Source organism: Jaculus jaculus, chromosome 4 (genome assembly GCF_020740685.1).
Source record: "Jaculus jaculus isolate mJacJac1 chromosome 4, mJacJac1.mat.Y.cur, whole genome shotgun sequence".
Lineage (NCBI taxonomy): Eukaryota > Metazoa > Chordata > Mammalia > Rodentia > Dipodidae > Jaculus > Jaculus jaculus.
In genome coordinates this window covers 91,247,246-91,268,031 of record NC_059105.1, presented here as the reverse complement: position 1 = coordinate 91,268,031, position 20,786 = coordinate 91,247,246, and the positions used below count along the sequence as shown (strand labels likewise).

General features: G+C 40.0%; 1 protein-coding gene across 2 annotated transcripts in view; it reads left to right on the top strand.

Annotated features, from left to right (window-relative positions):
• Window positions 1-20,786, top strand: part of Lypd6b (LY6/PLAUR domain containing 6B) — a 203,642-nt gene that overhangs the window by 170,865 nt on the left and 11,991 nt on the right. The window contains exons 3-4 of one of the 2 annotated variants that reach the window (XM_045147617.1): window positions 11,456-11,503; window positions 19,792-19,942. In XM_045147617.1, coding sequence (XP_045003552.1) covers window positions 11,477-11,503; window positions 19,792-19,942 — 178 coding nt within the window. In that variant the 5' untranslated portion in view covers window positions 11,456-11,476. The remainder of the gene's footprint in view (window positions 1-11,455; window positions 11,504-19,791; window positions 19,943-20,786) is intronic. The other variant, XM_045147618.1, reaches the window with a different exon arrangement.

Genomic DNA, 20,786 nt, shown 5'->3' with positions numbered 1-20,786 from the left:
ATTTTAGTCTGGGCCCTTTGGAATCTTAGCCCAATGCTATTTTTTTTCCCCTTGAAAGATGGTTTTATTGCATTTTACCAATAACATCTTATCAGTGACTCATATTGATGTTTTGGTTCTAGTAATGTATCCAGTAGTTCATGGATTTGGTCATGGGCGGGGGGGGGGGGGAGTAGAGTTAGGGTGACTGGACCCCTGAAAGTGAAAAGCACAGGCTGACTTCTTATCTTTTGCCTAGTTCCCTGGAGACCTGTTTTTCCACAACCAGGACCCCTCCTGGGAGGGAGGTCTTTCATAGGATTTAAGCATTATGGTTGGTCATGTTCAGCACCCTGAACTTGGTGACAGAGCTAATCTCTTCCTGAGATAGCCCTTAGCCCTAACCAACCATCTGGCCCTCTGGTTCACCTGAGCCAGAAGACAGTCCACCACACCAGGGCTACAAATATCTTTGCAAAGACAGGGCACTCTCTCTGACTCTCTGATCACTTGGGAACTTCAGCTGTGGGTGAGTTTTTCCTTCAGCTGGGAGGGCCTCCCAGCTCTTACTCTCCGCATGGGTTTTTTATCCTCTCCAGCTGCCCACATTTCAGGAGCTCCTTGTAACTTTCGTTTCTCTTTTCTTTCCACACATTTTCCTTCAGAACCGTATCTGGTCACAGGAACTCCTGAGCTACCCATGGCCCACATGGGCTTTTGGCTCCACATGGTGTACTTCTCCCCACTTTATTTCCCCTTATCTACCAGCCTTTCCCTTTCCCCACTCCTTTGTAAAATCTAAATAAAATGTGGTGTTTTAAAAATCATTCTCTTGAATCTGGACTTGCCAATTCTTTGGTTAAGTTTTGTGATAGGAAGCACCCCAGAACTCCAATTTCTCTGTTACATAATGGAGGTCCCACTAAGATATCGTGAGTATTTTTTTTATGCAAACAGCCACATTTTTGTTTGGTTTTCCCCCTTTACTTCTGTGAGCTGCTAGTACACTCCAACTGCTGCTCCCACGGATTCCACAGGCACTCCAGATCCTTTATCCTTTATCAGTTCCTAGGAGTAAACAAACTCCTCCCAAAATTTTACTCATTTCTTGTAGCCACACATTGAAGAAGATTACAAACTGAACAGAAATCATATTTATGGTTTGCATTTCACCCTCTCTCTTTCTCGACTAACTCTGTCATGCTCTATGACTATACAAACAATTCCAGGCCTACTCCTGACTCACCTTTCCTTCTCTCAAATTTAAATTTAGCACATGTCTTCCTTTTCTCTAGAGTACTAAGATGTATGTTTTAACAAGAACTAATGAACACATGGCTAATTAAAGATGGTGTCCATCATGTATCTTCCCTAATCAAAGATGGCACGGACCCCATGGTCTTTCCTCCATTAAAGATGGCATCTGCCACATGGTCTTCCTGGGTAGAATGATAGATTCTCCTCCTATACTCTAATTTAATAATCTCTATAACTAATTTAAGGGGATTTATGCAGGATTACTTCACTCCAATGAGAGGGTGAAGCAGCTGAGCTGGTTTCCAACTTTCATTTTCCACGGTACTAGCAAACAACAAGGCCATCACCTGGCAACTGGCACCAGGGTTCTCTATGTCCCTGATTTAAAGTGACACTCCCCAGATGACAACTGTTCTTAATCTTCACAACTATTATTTTTTTTCCTAGACTACCCTATATTAAGGAAGGTTTTTGGTGTCATAGAACACAAAGGCCAAAAACATTAAGAGAAGATATAAATAAATAAATAATAAATGGATTTCTTTTTTTCCTCTTTTCCCTCTATACATTTTTTTCCCTTTAAATTGAGGTCTTAATATGTGTTTTAAATAAAGTTGATGGAAAGAAATTGCAAATGTTGGATATGATAGGATTAACAAGAAGAAATTATTTTGGTGGTACTTAGAGTTAAGGATAATAGCAAGTGTTATATTGGCAGAAGGTACTAATGGCATTGGAAGGCAGGCTCAGCTACCCGCTGTGGCTTCTTTTGGCCTGGCCTGCTCCTCCCTGCTGGGATTGGAGTTCTTTTGAAACACACTATTGCCTGAGGCCAAACTGATATAGCCCCAGGCTAGGCTCTTCTTTAAAGGTGACAACTTTTGTAGGGAGATGCACTAGGTTGAGCTTCTCTGACACCAAAGCTGACCTCCTTTAGAGCTTGGGAGCTGGTTCTGCTGAGCTAAGGGGGGGGTCCCTCATGGCCACATGGAGGCTCCAGAACCAAAGACTCCTGTCCTGAATGTCCTCTAGGGTTTTTTTCTCCCCTTTTCCATTATAAGCCACTGTGCCACAAGACTCATGGCTGCCTGTGGGGAGAGATAGGAGGATGGGGCTCCTTCTCCTGTTCTGGGCTCCACTCATCCTGCAGCACCAGCCTCTGCACAATCCGATTGGAAATTTAAGACTTCACCTCTGGAGCAGAGGGAGCCACCAGCCATAGAGTGTGGGTCTCTGGCTACGTAAATGAGGGGAAGACTAAAAATGCCAAGTCCCAAGCCTAAATGCTTGGCTAGAAAGGCTTTCTGTTTTTTCTTTTTAAACAGGCCTGCGTGCCAACCACATACCTCCTCCCTGCTGTAGAGCTGAGGCCTGTGGCTATGTCAACTGGGTAGGGGAGGCAGTCGTTCTGTCTGTCTCTCAGGAAATACAGAGACATAATGGAAAAGACATGCCTTACAGTGCTTGCTTGATTTTCTGCTAAATTTCTCTATGACAAATATGTCTTTATATAACTTGTAAATAATTTATTCATGCAGGTATTATAAACAATAAAATGAGCTAGCTGATGGCACAGGGCTGTTCTAGCTACTTGAAAAGCTGAGACAGGAGGACCACCAAGGAGAGGCTGACTCCACATTTTTAAACCATGTGACTTTTAAATTGCTTGATAAAAATAAGTACATAATTTTAATTTGAACTGTGTCTGATAATTTCTCTTTTGCTTGGGCTTTAAACAAATAAGATGTTGTTTATAGACACCTTTTGGTTTCTTCATTAATCCAAATAGTCCATCAGGTATCTCCTAATGGCATTTGATTTACTTCAAGGTTTTTTTTTTAGTTTTTGCATAATATCATAAATATAAGTACTGAGTTTATATTCTAGGTCACCATCTACTTACATAGAGGATTACTGAAAATAACAAAATTCCCATAATTTGCCAGATGTTTTAAAATATTGTAGTGTCATGTTATTTAAAAGGAGGAGGCAACTGGTCTGAGTTCCAGACCAGCCTGCCTCAAGGCAACAACAGAAATTTGCCTTAGTTACTCCTAATAAAAGCATTTCCAAGTGTGTTACAGGTATTGATAATGATTATCCCCAAAACAGTTATCATTTTTGCCTATATTCATAGACTTATAATTTAAAAATATATTTCATAGAGTTTATTAATAGGCATCTCAAATCAATGGGCTATATAAAATCTATAGGTACATATGCTTGTATTATAAAACAAGTCTGGTTGCCAGGTAGAGCTTTTTGGTGACATAAATACTAAGGAAGTTGTAAGTTTTTCTGCTAAGGCTGTTTCTCTATCAAGTTCCAACAATAAGATGGTTAACTCTTTGAAGCTAGACTACTTTTTTTTTTGTCAGTGGGTAATAAGATTAATCACTTTGGTATAGTTTCTCTTAATAATCTTATTAAAAAGATGGTTAATTATGGGTTGAGATGAGATGATTGAAGAAACTGGGAAGGAATTTTTCAATGTTGAACAGAGAATGCAAGTTATAATGGCATTTTTTTTTTAGTGGAACTTAGATAAGAATGTTAAAACATGTGGATAAAGTTATGTGTAAGTAGAAAGGATATAGGAGATCTAAAAAGACCAAATTTTGCCTAAAATTAATTTCCTTTTATAAGGAACAAAAAGCTAATTTTCAGGTTAGACATAGATAAATACTGTGCCTAAAATTAAAGATTTTTCAACTGTTTACACACTCTTAAGGATTCTCTAAAAGTTTTATATAGGGACATAGGCTTAATCTAAATTCAGCTTACATTAGGCACAGGTGATGTACTATGCTAGGTGGGTCACAAAGTCATAAGCACAGATGTAATTCACATTGTTTGGAGGTCTAGCTAGATTAGACAGACAAAACCCTATCACCTTATATATTGCAAATGGGTAAAACAAATTTCCTAACAAAAACAAACAACTTCAGAATAAGGTAAAAAATGTCAGGATACTTAGCTCTCTGCTTTTTATTTCCTTTTGCTCTTGCTCACTGTTATATGCTATTTAAAGTCCTGGCAAGCTAGACTCTGGTGAAAGGGATGGTGCCCCCTTTATCTCAGACTCCATGCAAGTTTTAGCCATGTGTATCCCAGACCCTGTCTAGAGACAAAATGGCCAACTGTCTCTGACAAGGAAAAGGGAATGACAAACAACATACAGCTTTATTTGTCTGTATAGTCCCTCTCTTGAACACCTAAACTCACCTCTATCAAGTGAGATTCCTCAACAGACAAAAAGGTCAAATAGGTAAACTGAGCCAAAGTATTTGATCAGGTTACAAACACCTTATATAAGACGAACATCAGACTTACCTAAAATGTATATAAAAGTAAAAAAAAAAAATGGTAAAAAGACATCAAGTAAATGATGGCTTAGTTGTTAAGGTGCTTGCCTGGGAAGCCTAAAGACCTAGGTTTGATTCTTCAGTGCCCATGTAAGCCAGATGAACAAGGTGGCACACGTGTCTGGTTTGTTTGCAGTGGCCAAAACCCCTGGCATGCTCTCTTATCTGCCTCTCTCTCTCTCCCACATACATACATACATACATACATACAAACATGTATGTGTGTGTGTGTGTGTGTGTGTGTGTGTGTATAAACGAAAGGTAGAATCCTTATATTTAAGGAAATAAAACTAAAGATTACCTTTTGTTGCAGTCAGGTTTGCATTGCTGGCAGAAATCACCCAACCAAGAGCAGCTTTTGGGGAAAAAAAATGGTTTATTTTCTCCTATAGATTCAAAGGGAAGCTCTGTCATGGCAGGGGAAAATGATGACACAAGAGGGTGGACATCACTCCCTGGCCAACTTAAGGTGGACAATAGCAACAGGAGAAATGTGCCAAACACTGGCAAGGGGACACTAGCTATAATACCCATAAGCCTGCCCCCAACAATATACTGCCTTCAGGAGGCACCAATTTCCAAATCTCCATCAGCAAACCTAAGTTTATGGGGGATACCTGAATCAAACCACCACACCTTTAAAATAATACCCTTCAGTACCTAGACCATTCTAACACATTCACAAATAGAAGGTCCCATATCCCAGGTTCCCACAGAGTGGAGAAGGGAATGCAGAACCAGGACAACCCTCCCCTAATAGGGCATATAGGCTATCAAGACAGGATTAGATGTGGAAGTCTTCACACTTGGGCCTGTCTTGCCAGTGGCACTGCTTACATGTCGTGAAGTAAGACACATGCAGGGCTGGAGGAATGTTGGAGGTACAAGAGCTTGGGAGCTGGCCAGGAGGATGAGCATGGATATCCTGTCCTGGACCTTCCTTGCTCCTATAGGAGACACGTATACTGCAGTTCCCATGCTATGTGTTTGGTTGGGGAGAAAACAGGAAAATTGGGGTGAGGACTCCTGAAGGAAGGAGATAAAGAAAAAGAGCCCTAATTTCTTCTCCCAAAGGTAAGGGATGCTCCTTTCTCTGAGACGCTGCAAACCAGGATGGGGCATAAGCTGGTTGTAGATTCTTCTTTTCACTTTCCTCCACTTTGTTTCAGATGGGACAGAATCACCCAAAAGTCTTTGCTAGCCTGTCTCCTAAAAAAACTGGGCTTATTTAGATAATACAGAGAACAGAAATTGTCTATTACTTCTCTCCAGAGACTTAAGGAGATGATTAAAAAACATAGTAAAGTAACTCCAGATATCATGGAAGAGAAAATTCTTCTTAAAGATTAATTCTTAATTCAGTCAACAACTGATATTTGTAAAAAGTTACAAAACTTGATAACCAAACCTAATAACTTAACAGCTCTCTGGGTGATAACTTCTGTTTTTTTTTTCCTTTTGATTATTTTTATTTTTTATTAGAACTGGACATGTTTAATATGTAAACAACACATGTTGATACAATCCTTTCCCTCTTCCCTGCCCCTTTTCTGAAGAGGCCTTCCTCACTGGGGATGCAGGTCGACCTCATGGGGATTGTGGGTCATGCCTTGTTGGGGGGCAGCAATCAGTTATGGGGAGAGGCAATGTCTCTGGGCAAAAAGTCCCAACTTGTAGCTGTAACAATCTTTCCACTCCCTTTTCCACAAATTTCCCTGACCCATGCTGGGAGCATTTTAAGTCTACTTCAGTGATGGACATTTAGGAGCCTCTAGATCTCTGGTGTGGTAGGTGTTGAGTGTCCTCAGTGTCTGTCTTCTTCTCCCTTGTGCTGATATCAGATTCTCTAAGAAAGCAGTACTCTTGCTCATTTCCCCAATTACTCTGTGGTTTTAGTTGGGCCCAGGGTGGAGTGCACTGGGTCGTTTATCTCCTCAAGTCCAGCTCCCATCTGAAAAAGAGAAGCAGATTCTCCAATGGAAAGTGAAGTCAGCACTAGTTAAATGGAATAAACATTATTAGTTTAGAGAGAATTTAAAGGGTGGAGACCCTCTTATAGCTTATATAAAGATCAGTGGGAGCTTGACAATGGAAAGCAGAATTATTATCTAGACATGATTCTGACTTGTTTCCTAGTTCTAGATATGGTTTCCTTTCTACTGTGTGGATCTGTTAGGCAATCCAAGAGAAGTTGGTTGCCCACCATGGTTGTGTATCACTATTGCACTTGTGTAAGCATCACATCAGGTTGTTTGCTTCTGAGTCACTTAGACATCGAGGTGCTCAGACAGATGTTGGCTACTTTCCCCGGGTAGCTCTTTTGCATCTTCCAGCACTAGATGTGCTAATTGTCTGGGGACTGGCTCTCTTCTGGATTCCAACCAGGTGTCTCCATAGTCTGTGCCAACAGCATATGGTGTCTTCAGCAGTAGGGTCTTACCATTAACCTCTGGTGTATAATCAAGTGCTCTGAAAAAAGTCTGTCTTTTTTCTTTTGGGAGATCTAGTAGGTCTCTCAGATCAACAGCTCTTTGTGGATGTAAACCACATCCATCTGGGGCCCTTCGATTCAGGTGCTCTGACTAAGGTCTTCGTGAGGGTTCCACCTTTTATTCTAACTTCCAGGATATAGGATTCTTTGGTAGCAGTTCAATTTGAGTTCAGTTTTGTGTTCCCTCCACACCTTTCCCCTTCCCCCATGACCTACCCTCACTATTGTTCAGGCCTTGAGATGCTATTCAGATATGTCAGCAACTTGGGCTGATCCAGGTTAGGAACTGCAGATGAGTGAGACCATGCGATGGTTGTCTTTCTGTGATTGTGTAAGTTCACTTTGAATGATCTGTTCCAAGTTCAACCATTTTTTCTACAAATTTGTTTTCATCATTTTTTTTTTCCTTAATGTTGAGTAGAATTCCATCATGTAGATAAAACACATCTTGGTTATCCATTCACCCAATGATGGGCACCTGGGTTGATTCCAGTTTTTAGCTATTATGAATTGAACAGCTATAAACATGGTTGAGCAAGTATCTGTGAACTGAGATGCCCAGTAAGGGAATAACAGGGTCTGTTGATAACTCTATATTCATCCTTTTCACGAGTCTCCGTATTGATTTCCATAGTGGTTGTACCAGCTTACATTCCCACCAACAGTGAATGAGTGTTCCTATTTCTCTTCATCCTTGCCAACATTTGTTTTCATTTAATTTTTTAATGTTGCTATCCTTACTGGGATAAAGTGGAATCCCATAGTTGTTTTAATTTGCATTTCTATGATAGTTAGGGATGTTGAACATTTTCTTAAGTGTCTGCTAGTCATTTGTACTTCTTCCTTTGAGAGATCCCTATTTAGTTCTCTGCCCCACTTTTGGAGTGGGTTGTTTGATATTTTATTACTTAGTTTTTTGAATTCTTTGTAGATTCTAGATATTAGACTTCTTTCAGTGGTATAGCTAGCTAAGATTTTCTCCCATTCAGTGGGCAGTCTATTGGCTCTGCTTATGGTATGTTTGTCTGTGCAAAAACTTTTTAGCTTCATGCGATCCCATTAGTTGAATGCTTGTTTAATTTCCTAGGCTACTGGGGTTTTGTTCAGGAAGTCTTTACCTAGTTCTATGTTGTGGAGAGTGCTTCCTATATTTTCTTTCAGTAGTTGAGAGTTTCAGGTCTTATATTGAGGTCTTTAATCCATTTGGACTTGATTTTTGTGTATGGCAAAATTAGTGGATTTAATTTCATGTTTTTACATATGGTCATCTAATTTGTCCAACATCATTTGTTGAAAATGTTACCTTTTCTCCAGTATACATTATTGGCACCTTTGTCAAAGATCAAGTAACTTTTGTTACTTGACTTAATATCTGGTTCTTCAATTCTGTTCCATTGGTCTATATTTCTGTTTTTAGTCTAGTACCAGGTTGTTTTTGTCACTATGGTTTTGTAATATAGCTCTAGATTGGATATAGTGATACTGTCAGGGGTATTTTTTTTCTTCTGAGGATATGTTTGGACATCCGAGGCCTTCTGCCATTCCATATAAATTTTTATAATTTATTTTTATTTATTTATTTGAAAGTGACAGACAGAGAGAGAAAGAGGCATAGAGAGAGAGAGAGAGAGAGCGAGAGAGAGAGAGAGAGAGAGAGAGAGAGAGGGAGAGAATGGGTGCACCAGGGCTTCCAGACACTGCAAACAAACTCCAGATGTGTGCGCCCCCTTGTGCATTTGGCTAACGTGGGTCCTGGAGAATTGAGCTTCGAACTGGGGTCCTTTGGCTTCACAGGCAAGCTCTTAACTGCTAAGCCATCTCTCCAGCCCCCATATAAATTTTTAAATCATATTTTTAATCTCTGTGATGAATGATGCTGTTGTTTTTATTGGTATTGCATTAAATTTTTATGTTGCTTTTGGTAAAATTGCCATTTTCACTATATTAATTCTACCTATCCAGGAGCATGGAGGACTTTCCATATTCTCAAGTCCTCCTCTATTTCTTCCTAGAATGTTTTCATTATATAGGTCTTTCACATCCTTAGTGTTATTCCAAGGTATTTACATTTTTTTGTTGCTATTGAAAATGGGACAGCCTCTCTGATTTCCTTCACTGAATATTTTTCCTTTGCATATAGAAAAGCTACTATTTTTTTTTTTTGCATTGATTTTGTATCCTGCCACTTTGCTGAAGGAATTTATCACCTTTAAAAGCTTTAAGATGGAGACTTTTGGGACACTTATATGTGGGATCATGTCATCTGCAAATAGGGCTAACTGGACTTCTTCCATTCCAATTTTAAATCCCTTTTGTTTCTTTCTTTTTCCTGTCTTATTGCTTGGGCTAGTACTTCTAATACTATGTTGAAGAGCAGTGGTGAGAGTGAGCACCCCTGACTTGTTGCCAATCTCAGTGGAAACTCCTTGAGTTTTTCTCCATTAAGTATTATTTTGACTTTAGTAGCTTTATATATAGCTTTTATTGTGTTGAGATATAAACCCTCCATGCCTATTCTTTCCAGTGTTTAGATCATGAATTGGATTTTTATTTTGTCTAAGGCCTCCTCCGTGAACCCAGACTAGAATGTAACTTTTGTTTTATTATAATTAAAACATGAAGAAGAAGAAGAAAAGGGACCAAAAAGGGAGGGCTGGAGAGATGGCTTAGCAGTTAAGCGCTTGCCTGTGAAGCCTAAGGACCCCGGTTCGAGGCTCGGTTCCCCAGGGCCCACGTTAGCCAGATGCACAAGGGGGCACATGCATCTGGGGTTCATTTGCAGAGGCTGGAAGCCCTGGTGCACCCATTCTCTCTCTCTCCCTCTATCTGTCTTTCTCTCTGTGTTGCTCTCAAATAAATAAATAATTTTAAAAAAAAATTAAAAAAAATAAAAATTAAAAAAAAAGGGAGATAAAGAAAAAAGGATAAACATCACCAGGATGTTATAACCATAATGAAGGTTACTCAAGGAAGGGCCCCTTCATTAAACCATTAAATTGGACAAAATATAATGTTTACCTGATGCCAAGGTTTTAACTACTAGAGAAGCTGAGTCTTATGGTTAAGGCTTCACTCATTAACAGCTCACTAATGCTAATTTGTTGTGGCTTAGCGGTTACAAAAACTGTCTTTAAGACTCTCAGTAAACTAAATTAGGATCCTCTATTTGTCAAGATTTTAAGTATTGGAAAAACTGAGTCTTAAGATAAAGGTTCACATATAAGTTTAATTTCCAAAGATGAAGTACTCATACAGGTAACTTCTGTTTTATTCTAATTCTATTAAATGGTCATCACTAGGTTTAATCATTTAAGTTTAGGTGATTTAATTTCAGTCACTATAACCTTTATACTCCTGTTAGATAAAGTATATTGGAATAGCTTGTCTATGCCTTTATCTTTTTTTTTTTTTTTTGGTTTGGTTTTTCGAGGTAAGGTCTCACTCTAGCCCAGGCTGACCTGGAATTCACTATGTAGTCTCAGGGTGGCTTTGAATATATTTTAATCCTCCTACATTAGCCTCCAAAGTGCTGGGATTAAAGGCGTGCACCATCACGCCCAGCTAGCTTTATCAATTTTAACTCTGAGTAAGACATAAATTATTTTATGTTAATAAAAATTTCTGTGGTACATAAAATCAATTGCTATCAAGATTAAACTAAAAATATTGGTTGCCAAATGGTGTTTTCTCTTTCAATACAGATTTGTTAAGGGTTGTATTAGAGCTTAGCTGTTTTGGCTCAAGAGTGATCAAATTCTGTTTTTTTATATGTACAGTAATTGTCTTATTTCTGGCATCTCAAGTCCAGTGCTTATAAAAAAAAATTAACTCTTAAGACATATTCCTTACTTTAGGGTATAGCCTCATGCTCAAACAATAGTCCTCATCTGAGTAAAACAGTTTCAAGTCTGTGGTTCTGTTTCTAGTGTTCTCTGGGTAATTGATACCCACACAGGTATCTGGACTAATCAAAGATGTTTTCATACACAGGTGCTAAGATTTTATACTGTTTTACTTGCCCTTTCCTGACAATTTATAGGTTATAGGTTTGGATTTGTATTGTTTTCAAGACTGGTAACAAGTTCTGCCTGTATTTATAGCTATTAGATATTTAAAGGATATGTGCTTGCTTTCTATGCCTCAGATATGGCCTGTGCTGCCACAGGACAACCAAATTTTAAAGGTTGGACAAAATGAATTTAAGCTCTATGCCTCTTGATTTCAGTAATCAAATGTGCTATATGGGTATATACATCCAGGCTGGTGTAACTTCCTTTCTAAGTGCATTAATAACCTATGTAGAAGCCAAAGCCAATTGGAATCATCAGAGCTAAAAGGCCAATATTTTGACCTGTGTTCCCAGGTCACAAGGCCACTGGAGACGATGAGACATTTCTACACTGGTCCCCTGGTAAGTCATCTGTCTTCCTTATCAGAAAGGATATGGAGACCCAAGAGCAAAAACGGGGTGTACAGTCTGAAACAGGAGAGACAACTGAAAAAAAAAAAAATCAGTTCTCCTGGCTTCCCAAAAAAGGAAAAATTCCTTGGCCAGCATGGCCCTGACTCATCCTAACAGACACCACCAGTATTTGAAAAGCTACTACTGGGTCCCTAAAGTCTCCTTTGGAGAGCCATTAGTGTCCTTCAAAATTAATCTTTGATTACATTTTAGCTATCTGCTTGATCTTAAACACTCAGATTGAAATGTATAACTAAAGATAAAGAGTTACCTCATATATGAATGGCCTATTAAATAATATAACAAAAGCTTACCAAGAGGGGAAACAAACAAGGCCTTGAAATATGTTGTCCCCATCTCTAATAGTTCTAATTCTATAATAAGAAAAAAACAACCATAGATATCAAAAGGATTATCTTCAAATCTAAAATATATATGGATAATTCTGATCAAGGGTCATTTAATTCAAAAGATTTTCTTGTACTAAGAACAATGGTAAATCTCTTCTACCTTGTGCTAGGACATCCTTAAATAAGTCCTGAGACCAAAAATACAGCCTTTAATAGCACTCAATGGCTGTATAGCACCAACTTTTGGCTCTGGCTACCCCCAGATCAAAATTTTTAAAGTATACTGTAAAGGACTATTGTCAAAGTTAAATATTGTGTATATGTTTTTGATAACTCTACTAATAACTTGTCTGTTTTACAAGCCATACGAAAACAGATTCAGGCCATGTCCAACACTACTGTGCCATTTGATCAACTTTTTTTTTTTTTTTTTTAAATCTCAGTCACCTCATGTTCAGATGGTCCTGAGACAATCCAACTGTCTAACTAGGCTCCCATGCATGCTCCCCAAGGCCTAGAAGTCCACAAGGACAACCCTGAAAATGACCATATTGCTGTGTGCTCACTTCTCATCAACTCCTTACTTCTATTCTTTCTCCCCAACATTCTCATCCAAGACTATCTTCCTGCACTCCATCAGTACACTTTCAGGGTTTCTTTAGAGTAGTGCCCCTCTGGGTGAGATTCTTTGTCACAAACAACTTTGTGCCCCCTTCAGCAGGAAATAGTACATGATCTGATGTCATCATCCTTGTCCTCTAACAGTAGCTAGAGTATCTTCTCATGAAAGGGGGAAGTGAGTATGGGGGGTGGGTATAGTTAGGGTGACTGGATCCCTGAAGGTGAAAAATGCTGACTTCTTTTGCCTAGTTCCCTGGAGACCTGTTTTTCCACAATCAGGACCCCTCCAGGGAGGGAGGTCTTCACAGGATTTGAACATTGTGGTTGGTCAATTTTAGCCCCTGGAACTTAGTGCTAGAGCTGATCTCTTCCTGAGTCAGCCTCTAGCCCTAACAACCAGCTGGCCTTCTGGTTTACTTGGGCCAGAAGGCAGCCCACCACCCTAAGGTTATAAATACCTTTGCAAAGGGAGGGCACTCTCTCTGACTCTCTGATCATTTGGGAACTTCCAGGTGTGGTTGAGTTTTTCCCTCAGCTGGGCCTGGGCTGTCTTGGCCCAGGCCCAGGCCCAGGCCCAAGCCCAGGCCCAGCTCTGAGGGCCCCAGCCCTTTCCAGTCACATGGGTTCTTTCTTTTCTCTTTTCTTTCCATGCTTTCTCCCCCATATCTGTATGTGGTCACATGGACTCCTTAGCTACCCATGGCCCATGTAGATTTTGGGGCTCCACGTGGTATACTTCTCTTTTCCCCACCTCATCTCCCCTTACCTCCCAGCCTTCCCCTTTCCTCACTCCTTTGTAAAATCTAAATAAGATGCGATATTTTAAAAATCATTATCTTGAATCTGGAATTGCCAGTTCTTTGGCTATGTTTGCAGATATGGACTTAGGGCTTGGTGTTCTAGGAAGCACCCTAGGGCCCTAATTTCCTTGTTACAATTCTTGTTCACTTTTGATATTAAATGTTTAGCAAAGTACAAGGCATGGCTTATGATCATGCCCCTTTTAAGCTGCCACCCCCACAAATATTATGTACTATAAACACAGAGCAAACACACCAGGGAAACGGAAGCCCTAGGAACTGGCCCCCAAAGCCCAGGGGAAGTTAGGAACCTAGGCTCCAGCTCCCAGGAAAGGACAGGAGCTGAGTCATAAATCCTACAGCTACTCTTCCTAAATTTAATAGGACCCAGAAGATCTCCACTCGCCTATTTTGTTTTACAGCCAAAAGCAAGTCACCGAGCCTAGTTGAGGATAGTAAAGTTTTCTGGCACATTTCTGCCTTTCACAGGAGTCTTCCATTTGTCACCTATTCCATTCCTTCTGAGTGAAATCTCAGCACTCATTTTGAATTTCCACTTTGCTCTTGAGCCTCTTTTACAAGGGAAGCCAGGGCTATTACGATTGTCATTAGAGCGCCTGGCTGCAGGATGAGAGGCGCTTGCAGGGAGGTGTGAATGAGGGTGTTGACAGACATGCTGGCCCTAGTGGAGCTGCTTTTTCTTAAATTATCTGGTTTGGTTGTCTCACTGGCAGCCGAACTTGGTTTGTGTTTGCTGACTCACTTAGGAGTTGTGGGAGAAATGCCACATTTACCACCTCACTTTAGTCCCTCCAGATTTCTGCTGGAGTCCATCATTTCTCAGCTTTGGGTACCCTGCCAGCTTCTGACTGTCAATCCCTTTGTTGTATTTACTAAAAAAAGGGGTTCATACAGGTCATAGTTAATGATATCGGTTCCATTCCAAAATGAATTCCTGAGTATCTAGTGTGAGCTGAGCATGCATCTGGGAAATATTAAAAAGAAAAAAGAATATAGGTCATTTTCCCACCTCAAAAATGTCAGTGATGCTTCTTGAGGTCTCCATCAAGTTCCCACATTTTCCATGGATGTGTAAAGTGCAGTGATTACCAGAACTCCAGCCTGCTTCTAAACCAAGTGTCATAAATCAAATCTTTTATTCTGGGCAGGAAGGGACCAGTTTTTGAAGGGGTTTCCTTAACTTACAAATCTGGCTACCTGCCATTCTCTGGGATGCCTGACAGTTGCTTCCTGTATCACTATAAATATGCCTTGCAGAAATCTCTTCCTTCGCCTGGCAAACAAAGTGTCTGACTTCTTGAGCCACAGTTAATGTGTCTCCAAAGATGGGGCTCACTGCACAGGAAGAGCAGAACCCCGCAGGAGGGTGGGGGAGGGCTTCTGCGCAGGCCTGCCTCCTGAAGAGCATGGGTGGCAGTAGCAAGCTCTCTGGGAAGGGAGCCTGGCGTTCCGCTGGGTTGCAGGAGGGTAGACATACATTCCATAATGTGTAGTGAAGACTTCTGTCTTAGTGTTACAACCTGAAGCCATTATCTCAGGAAGCCAAACCTTACCCTGAAACAGCAAGCAGCCATTCTTACCTATTAGATGGGTCTCAGATGCGGATGCTCCAGCCAGAGTAAAGTATGTCTGCACACGCTGTTTTACACATTATCTCAGAAACTTCTCAGATTACCCCTCGCCCCATGTGAAGGAGTGGCATTGCTCTGTGTGATGGCTCTGGAGAAAAATAGCCTGGTTTCCCCTAACATGCATTGTAGATTTACCCCTGTTTCCCCTTGAAACCAAATGCAAGCTCTACTGAAACCTTGTTCTGCAACAACACCTGCCATGAGCGCCTATTCAGCAAAGTCTCTGCAAACGATTTTTAGTTCAGAGGTTCCGTGCAATGATTCTCAATGTAAAACAGCTCTTGGATACTGTTTCACCATTACCTTTTCATTACCCTAATGTCTTTTGGTTGTGAAAAATAAAACAGTCACGTTAACACAAACCTGTGTACTAAATAAGACAGAGATAGATATTGGTGCTCGGGAGAAAATATATGGTAATCGATTATCAAGCCTGCTCTGGAAATATAAGACACTTTTATTTAGTTCATTCCCCATTTGACAGGTAAAACCTTTGCAGTTTGGAGAATATGGATAGAGTAAGGCTTTGCTGTTTCAGCTTAAAGTAGAAATGAAGATATATTTTGGCTATATGTAAACATCACTACATAATTGAAATCCTCTTTGATTTAAATTTTTTTTAAATTTATTTATTTGACAGAGAAAGAGGGGGACAGAGAGAGAGAGAGAGAGAGAGAGAGAGAGAGAGAGGGAGGGAGGGAGGGAGGGAGAGGGAGAGAATGGGTGCACCAGGGCCTCTAGCCACTGCAAACGAACTCCAGACATGTGCGCCCTCTTGTGCATCTGGCTAACGTGGGTCCTGGGAAATCGAATGTGGGTCCTTTGGCTTTGTAGGCAAATGCCTTAGCTGCTAAGCCATCCTCTAGCCTTCCATTTTGTTTTATATTTTGCTAGTTTTCAAGTTTAATAGCCAAGATGCACACTGAGGAAGTTTCTTGGTGGTTACCATGTTGATGGCAACATGCTAAAGTCTTCCAAGCCTCAGTTTCCCCAGTTGCACAATCACAATAATGCTGTAGCTCCTGGAGTGCTATTTTAGTGCATGGAGAATCCAACAAGCAACTCTCATCGTTAGTCTTGCTGGGTCACTGGTTTTTAAATGGTCTGTTACCTATTCATTTATTCATTCAAAGAAACCTTTGGGGGATCTGAGTCCCATATTCCTCTGCATTCAGCATCACTTGGTATGCCTTTATTACTGGAGCAAGAAAGAAGGCTCCAATCCAATCACTGTACAGAGACAAGGTAATTGCGACTTTTCAAAATTAGATGATCTAAAATTAAACAAATTCTTGGTTATTATGGGTCTAAATCTTTGTAGTAAGTGGCTGTGTGATCTGGTCTCATCAGCTTCCAGCCTCTCCACCCCCTAGGTTACAGGTTCCAGACACACTTTCTCCCTTTGTCCTCCTTCCATGGACATAGGATCAAGTTGATTTTCTTTTGGTTCATGGCTGGTTTCTCTTCATCATGTAATTTGCTGTTCAAATGCTACCTACTTAGAGAGACATATGCTGGCCACCATGCGTAGTACAGCCCTCCCCTCATTACCATATCACCTTCATGGGATTTATGACTATGTGAAATTAAGTTTTTGGGTTTTTTTTCCTGTGGTGTTACCTGTATTCTTCCTCTGACATGCACTTTGCATGGGAGAAAAAGCATTGCTGAGGAGTAAGTGGTAATATCTGATCCATATTAGGTGACAAGTTAAATGACTAGATGAACTTTGGTTTTAAACTGAAATTACTTGAGGAAAATAAGGGATTTTAATTTATGATCCCCAATCTGGAAATTCATTCATAATAATAAATGCTTATATAAGAACTAACAGAATTCCAGGCACATAACTAACTAATCAGTTAAAGTGTCTTTATACGTTTTACCTAATTCCCACAACTCTACCAAATTGGTATTATTATTACCACCATTTCTTTAAATATTTAATTTATTTATTTATGAGAGTGAGAGAGGTCAGAGTACAACTTGCTGGTCGATCCTCATCTTTCCACCTCTAGATCTTGCTGTGCTTGCTGTGAACTTCTTGGAAATATTTCTGTCTCTGCCTTCCATCTTACTTTCAGAGTGCTGGGACAGAAGACCTCTATAATTTTCAACATATTTTACATGGGGTCAGAGAGAGAGAGAGAGAGAGAGAGGGAGAGGGAGGGAGGGAATGAATGAGAATGAGAATGAATGGGTGCACCAGGGCCTCCAGCCACTGTAAACAAACTTTAGATGCATGCCTCAACTTGTGCATTTGGTTTACCTGGGTATTGAGGAATCGAACCTGCATCCTTTAGCTTCACAGGCAACTGCCCTCACCACTAAGCAATCTCCCCAGCCCTATTACTCCCATTTTATAGGTACAAAAGTTGTGGTATAGGATGATTAGAAAACTTACAAAAAGCATTAAAAAGAGCAGGTTTAGAAGCAGGTACTTGAGCCAGTGGTTTTTACCACCAAGTACAAAGTACTCAGTGAGCACCGCTTCACTCCTGTGTTCATACTCCCCTGAGGGCTTCACATGCATCGTGTCACTCATACTTAACTTCAAAACTATGAGGTCACTATTGTCATTATAACTTCTACACATGAGGAAGCTGGGCTCAGAAAGCTTCAGCAACTTGTCTATGGCCTCATAGCTGCTTGGTTATGGACGAGGGATCTGACTGTAGACAACAGGGCTCTGAAATCTGTAATCTTAGGAGGCCTTTCCATATTACATGAACATCTGTGGATTGCTATTATAACATAGTTATTCTAAGGTTTGAGGAAAAAGGATTCATCTTCCTGTCTCAAGGGGTCTCCCGTGGGATATTGGCTATCTAGTGTTTGGCTAGAGATTCACACTAACTATGAGTTGGGCCAACTCAGAGATGCGAATATAAACAGAATTTGGATCTATATAGCTGTTTGACTGTAAGGGATAGTATAGATGGTTTCATATCCATTTCTTCAGAAATAACAGAATAATACTTAGAAATCTGATTACTAAAAAGTCAGTCTTGGTTTCTAAAAATAAATTAGAACTTTTTTATATCTAGGTTTGATTATATACTGAATTCTGTAGAGTGTATAAGGTTTAGCATTATTGTATTATTTTAGAAATTCACTCACTAGTTCTTTTTTAACCCAGTACATCTTCAGTGACCCAGTCTTCCCTTGATAAGCGCTGCCTATGGGAATGGGAGAATGTCACCACTACATTTTGTCTGATATTCAGTTTCATATCCAGGTATCTGAATTACTTACCATATGCAAAATCAATCCATTCACAAGATAGGAATTAAAACTAGAACCCACACATCACTCTGGCTTCAAACAAAATATTCATGTGAAGAATTCGTATGTGCAGAAATCAAGCCTTTTTTTCTTGAAAATTTCCCTAAGCCTCTGAGACCAGTTGATTTAGGAAGACAAACATGAGTTCTGCCAATATTCTTGAGCTCTAATATTCCAACATGTGCAAGAACTCTTATTGTGAATGCTTTTATTTACACAGTCCTATGTGATCTTATTTGAATTTGTACTTGATGCTTACAATTATCTAAATGTGTGGGCAGTGTGGGTATTATTAAGCCATTTTACAGAAGAGGAAATTGAGGTTAATAGAGTTTAAAGAGCTTGCCCAAGGTCAGGTAGCTAATAAACAGCAGAGCCAGCATCTGAACCAAAGCCTTTGGACTCCAAGCCACATGTTTGTTTGTTTTATTTTTTCTGCTTCCCACACACCCCTGTCTTTGGTCAGAGAACCTGTCAGTAGTGAGACTGTAGATTTTCCTACTATAAAATTGGCTTCTGGAAGCTGGAACCTTATTGGTTCTATTGTACTTAAGATGTCCTGTCTTTTACTCAGGGCTAAGTACATGTCTGTAGTTCCATTGAGCCCTGTCAACCTAAGGTGTTTGAACACAGCCAATAGTATTGTGGACCAGAACTAACACTGCATGGTTTCCAGCATGCAATGTTTATTTTCTTTCCTCCAGAACCTGCTGACAGTTTGTTCTTGCACCCAGTGTGACAGAAGAGGTGGTGCTGTCATCTGATGGTGATTCTTACTTCTCTCCTCTGTATCTGCATGCTCTAGGGTCTAGCGGAGCCCTATTTTCTCAGACTCATTGTTCGTTTACTCACTCTCCTTCCCACTGTTCCTACTTTTATGGTTTCCTCTGGGTGTTGAGAAAGGCTGGCACCATTTATCAAACATGCATGTTTTCTTGCAGTAAAGTAGTTCAGTGACTTAGGTGGACATGCCAGGAATTAGGGTTGACTTAAAGGATCACATGATTCAATAGTCAACTAACTGGTCCCAGACACTGAAAAGAACTGCGTGTAGCTGTTTCTTGCTGCTTGTGTTCCTGCCTGGAGGACCCCTAGGTAGGTATCCTGCTAAAATCCAGGTGTCTAGTGCTGGGTTGGAGGAGGTGGCAATTACTTAACTTTTATCTTCATTCTGCTGGGTACTAACTATCCCTTAGCAAAAGTTGAATCAATTTGAGATGCTTGCTGGGTATGTAAGGTATCTTGGGTAGATTCAGGTTAGGTGCTGTAGATGAGTGAGAATATGTGGTGATTTTTTTTTCTGTGATTGGGTAAGTTCACTGAGAATGATCTATTCCAGGTTCACCCATTTTTCCTCAAATTTCTTTGTGTCATTTTTTCTTACTGCTGTGTAGAATTCCATTGTGTAAAAATACCACAATTTGAATAATGAAGCTTTTCAAACAGAAGCAAAACAGAACTGTTTCTGATGTATAAAACACAAATAAGCTAAACCAGTCTGTCTTTTTTCTTTTTCTCTTTCCTGGTAGACATATGAGTGCGGCCTGCCCAGTTCAGAGAGCACCATGCTGCTCCTCTGTCACACTCTGACGGTGGCTGTTATCCAGATCTTTGTCTTCTCAGAAAACCCAGCATTTGCCAAGAATATCAACTTCTACAATGTGAGGCCACCTCTGGACCGTAAGTAGTGGTGCCATCTTTGTCCACAACTGGAGCTTAACTGGGGGGTGGGTGAGTGTGCCCAATTGATGCCCCCTTTGCATCTACCACTGCCTAGAGTACAAGAGCGAGGCTGTGTTGCTTCAGTGGTAAGGGGATGGTGATAGAAATTTTCTATTTTTGAAAAATGGCTTGGTTTCCTGCTAGTCTTAACAGGCTTTGAGTTTCAAAACAGAAACAAAGTCAAGCTGGTTTTGAACACCATTCCTGACTGCAACTTAGTAGAAAAAAAAAAAAAAAAAAATATATATATATATATATATATATATATATATATACACACACATATATATTTGAGGGACAGAGAGAAAAAATTGGCATACCAGGACCTCTAGCCACTGAAAACGAACTCTAGACACATGGTGCATCACCTTGTGCATCTGGCTTATGTGGATACTGGGGAATAGAACCCAGGTCCTTAGGCTTTGCAGGCAAGTGCCTTAACCACTAAGCCATCTCTGTAGCCCTTCTGCTGATCTTTTCATTACAGAAGAATATTGCTATAGGAAGTTTCTGTATAAATTATAAACCCATTCTTTCAAATGGCCATTAATTATTTGGAAAACTAATTAGAATGTTTGAAATTTGGGAGGGAATATGATCTGGATTTTCATTACTCTTGTGTATAATTGCCACTAGTAAATGTTACATGAAAATTTTTTCCACTAGCAGTTTATAAGTAGGCAAATAACAGTATATATTAAGTATAGGAATACATATGTTAATATATAAATAGGTATATATATGTGTCTGCATACACATATGTCGTCACCCCTTTTTTCTGTCTTTCTGACAGATATAACTT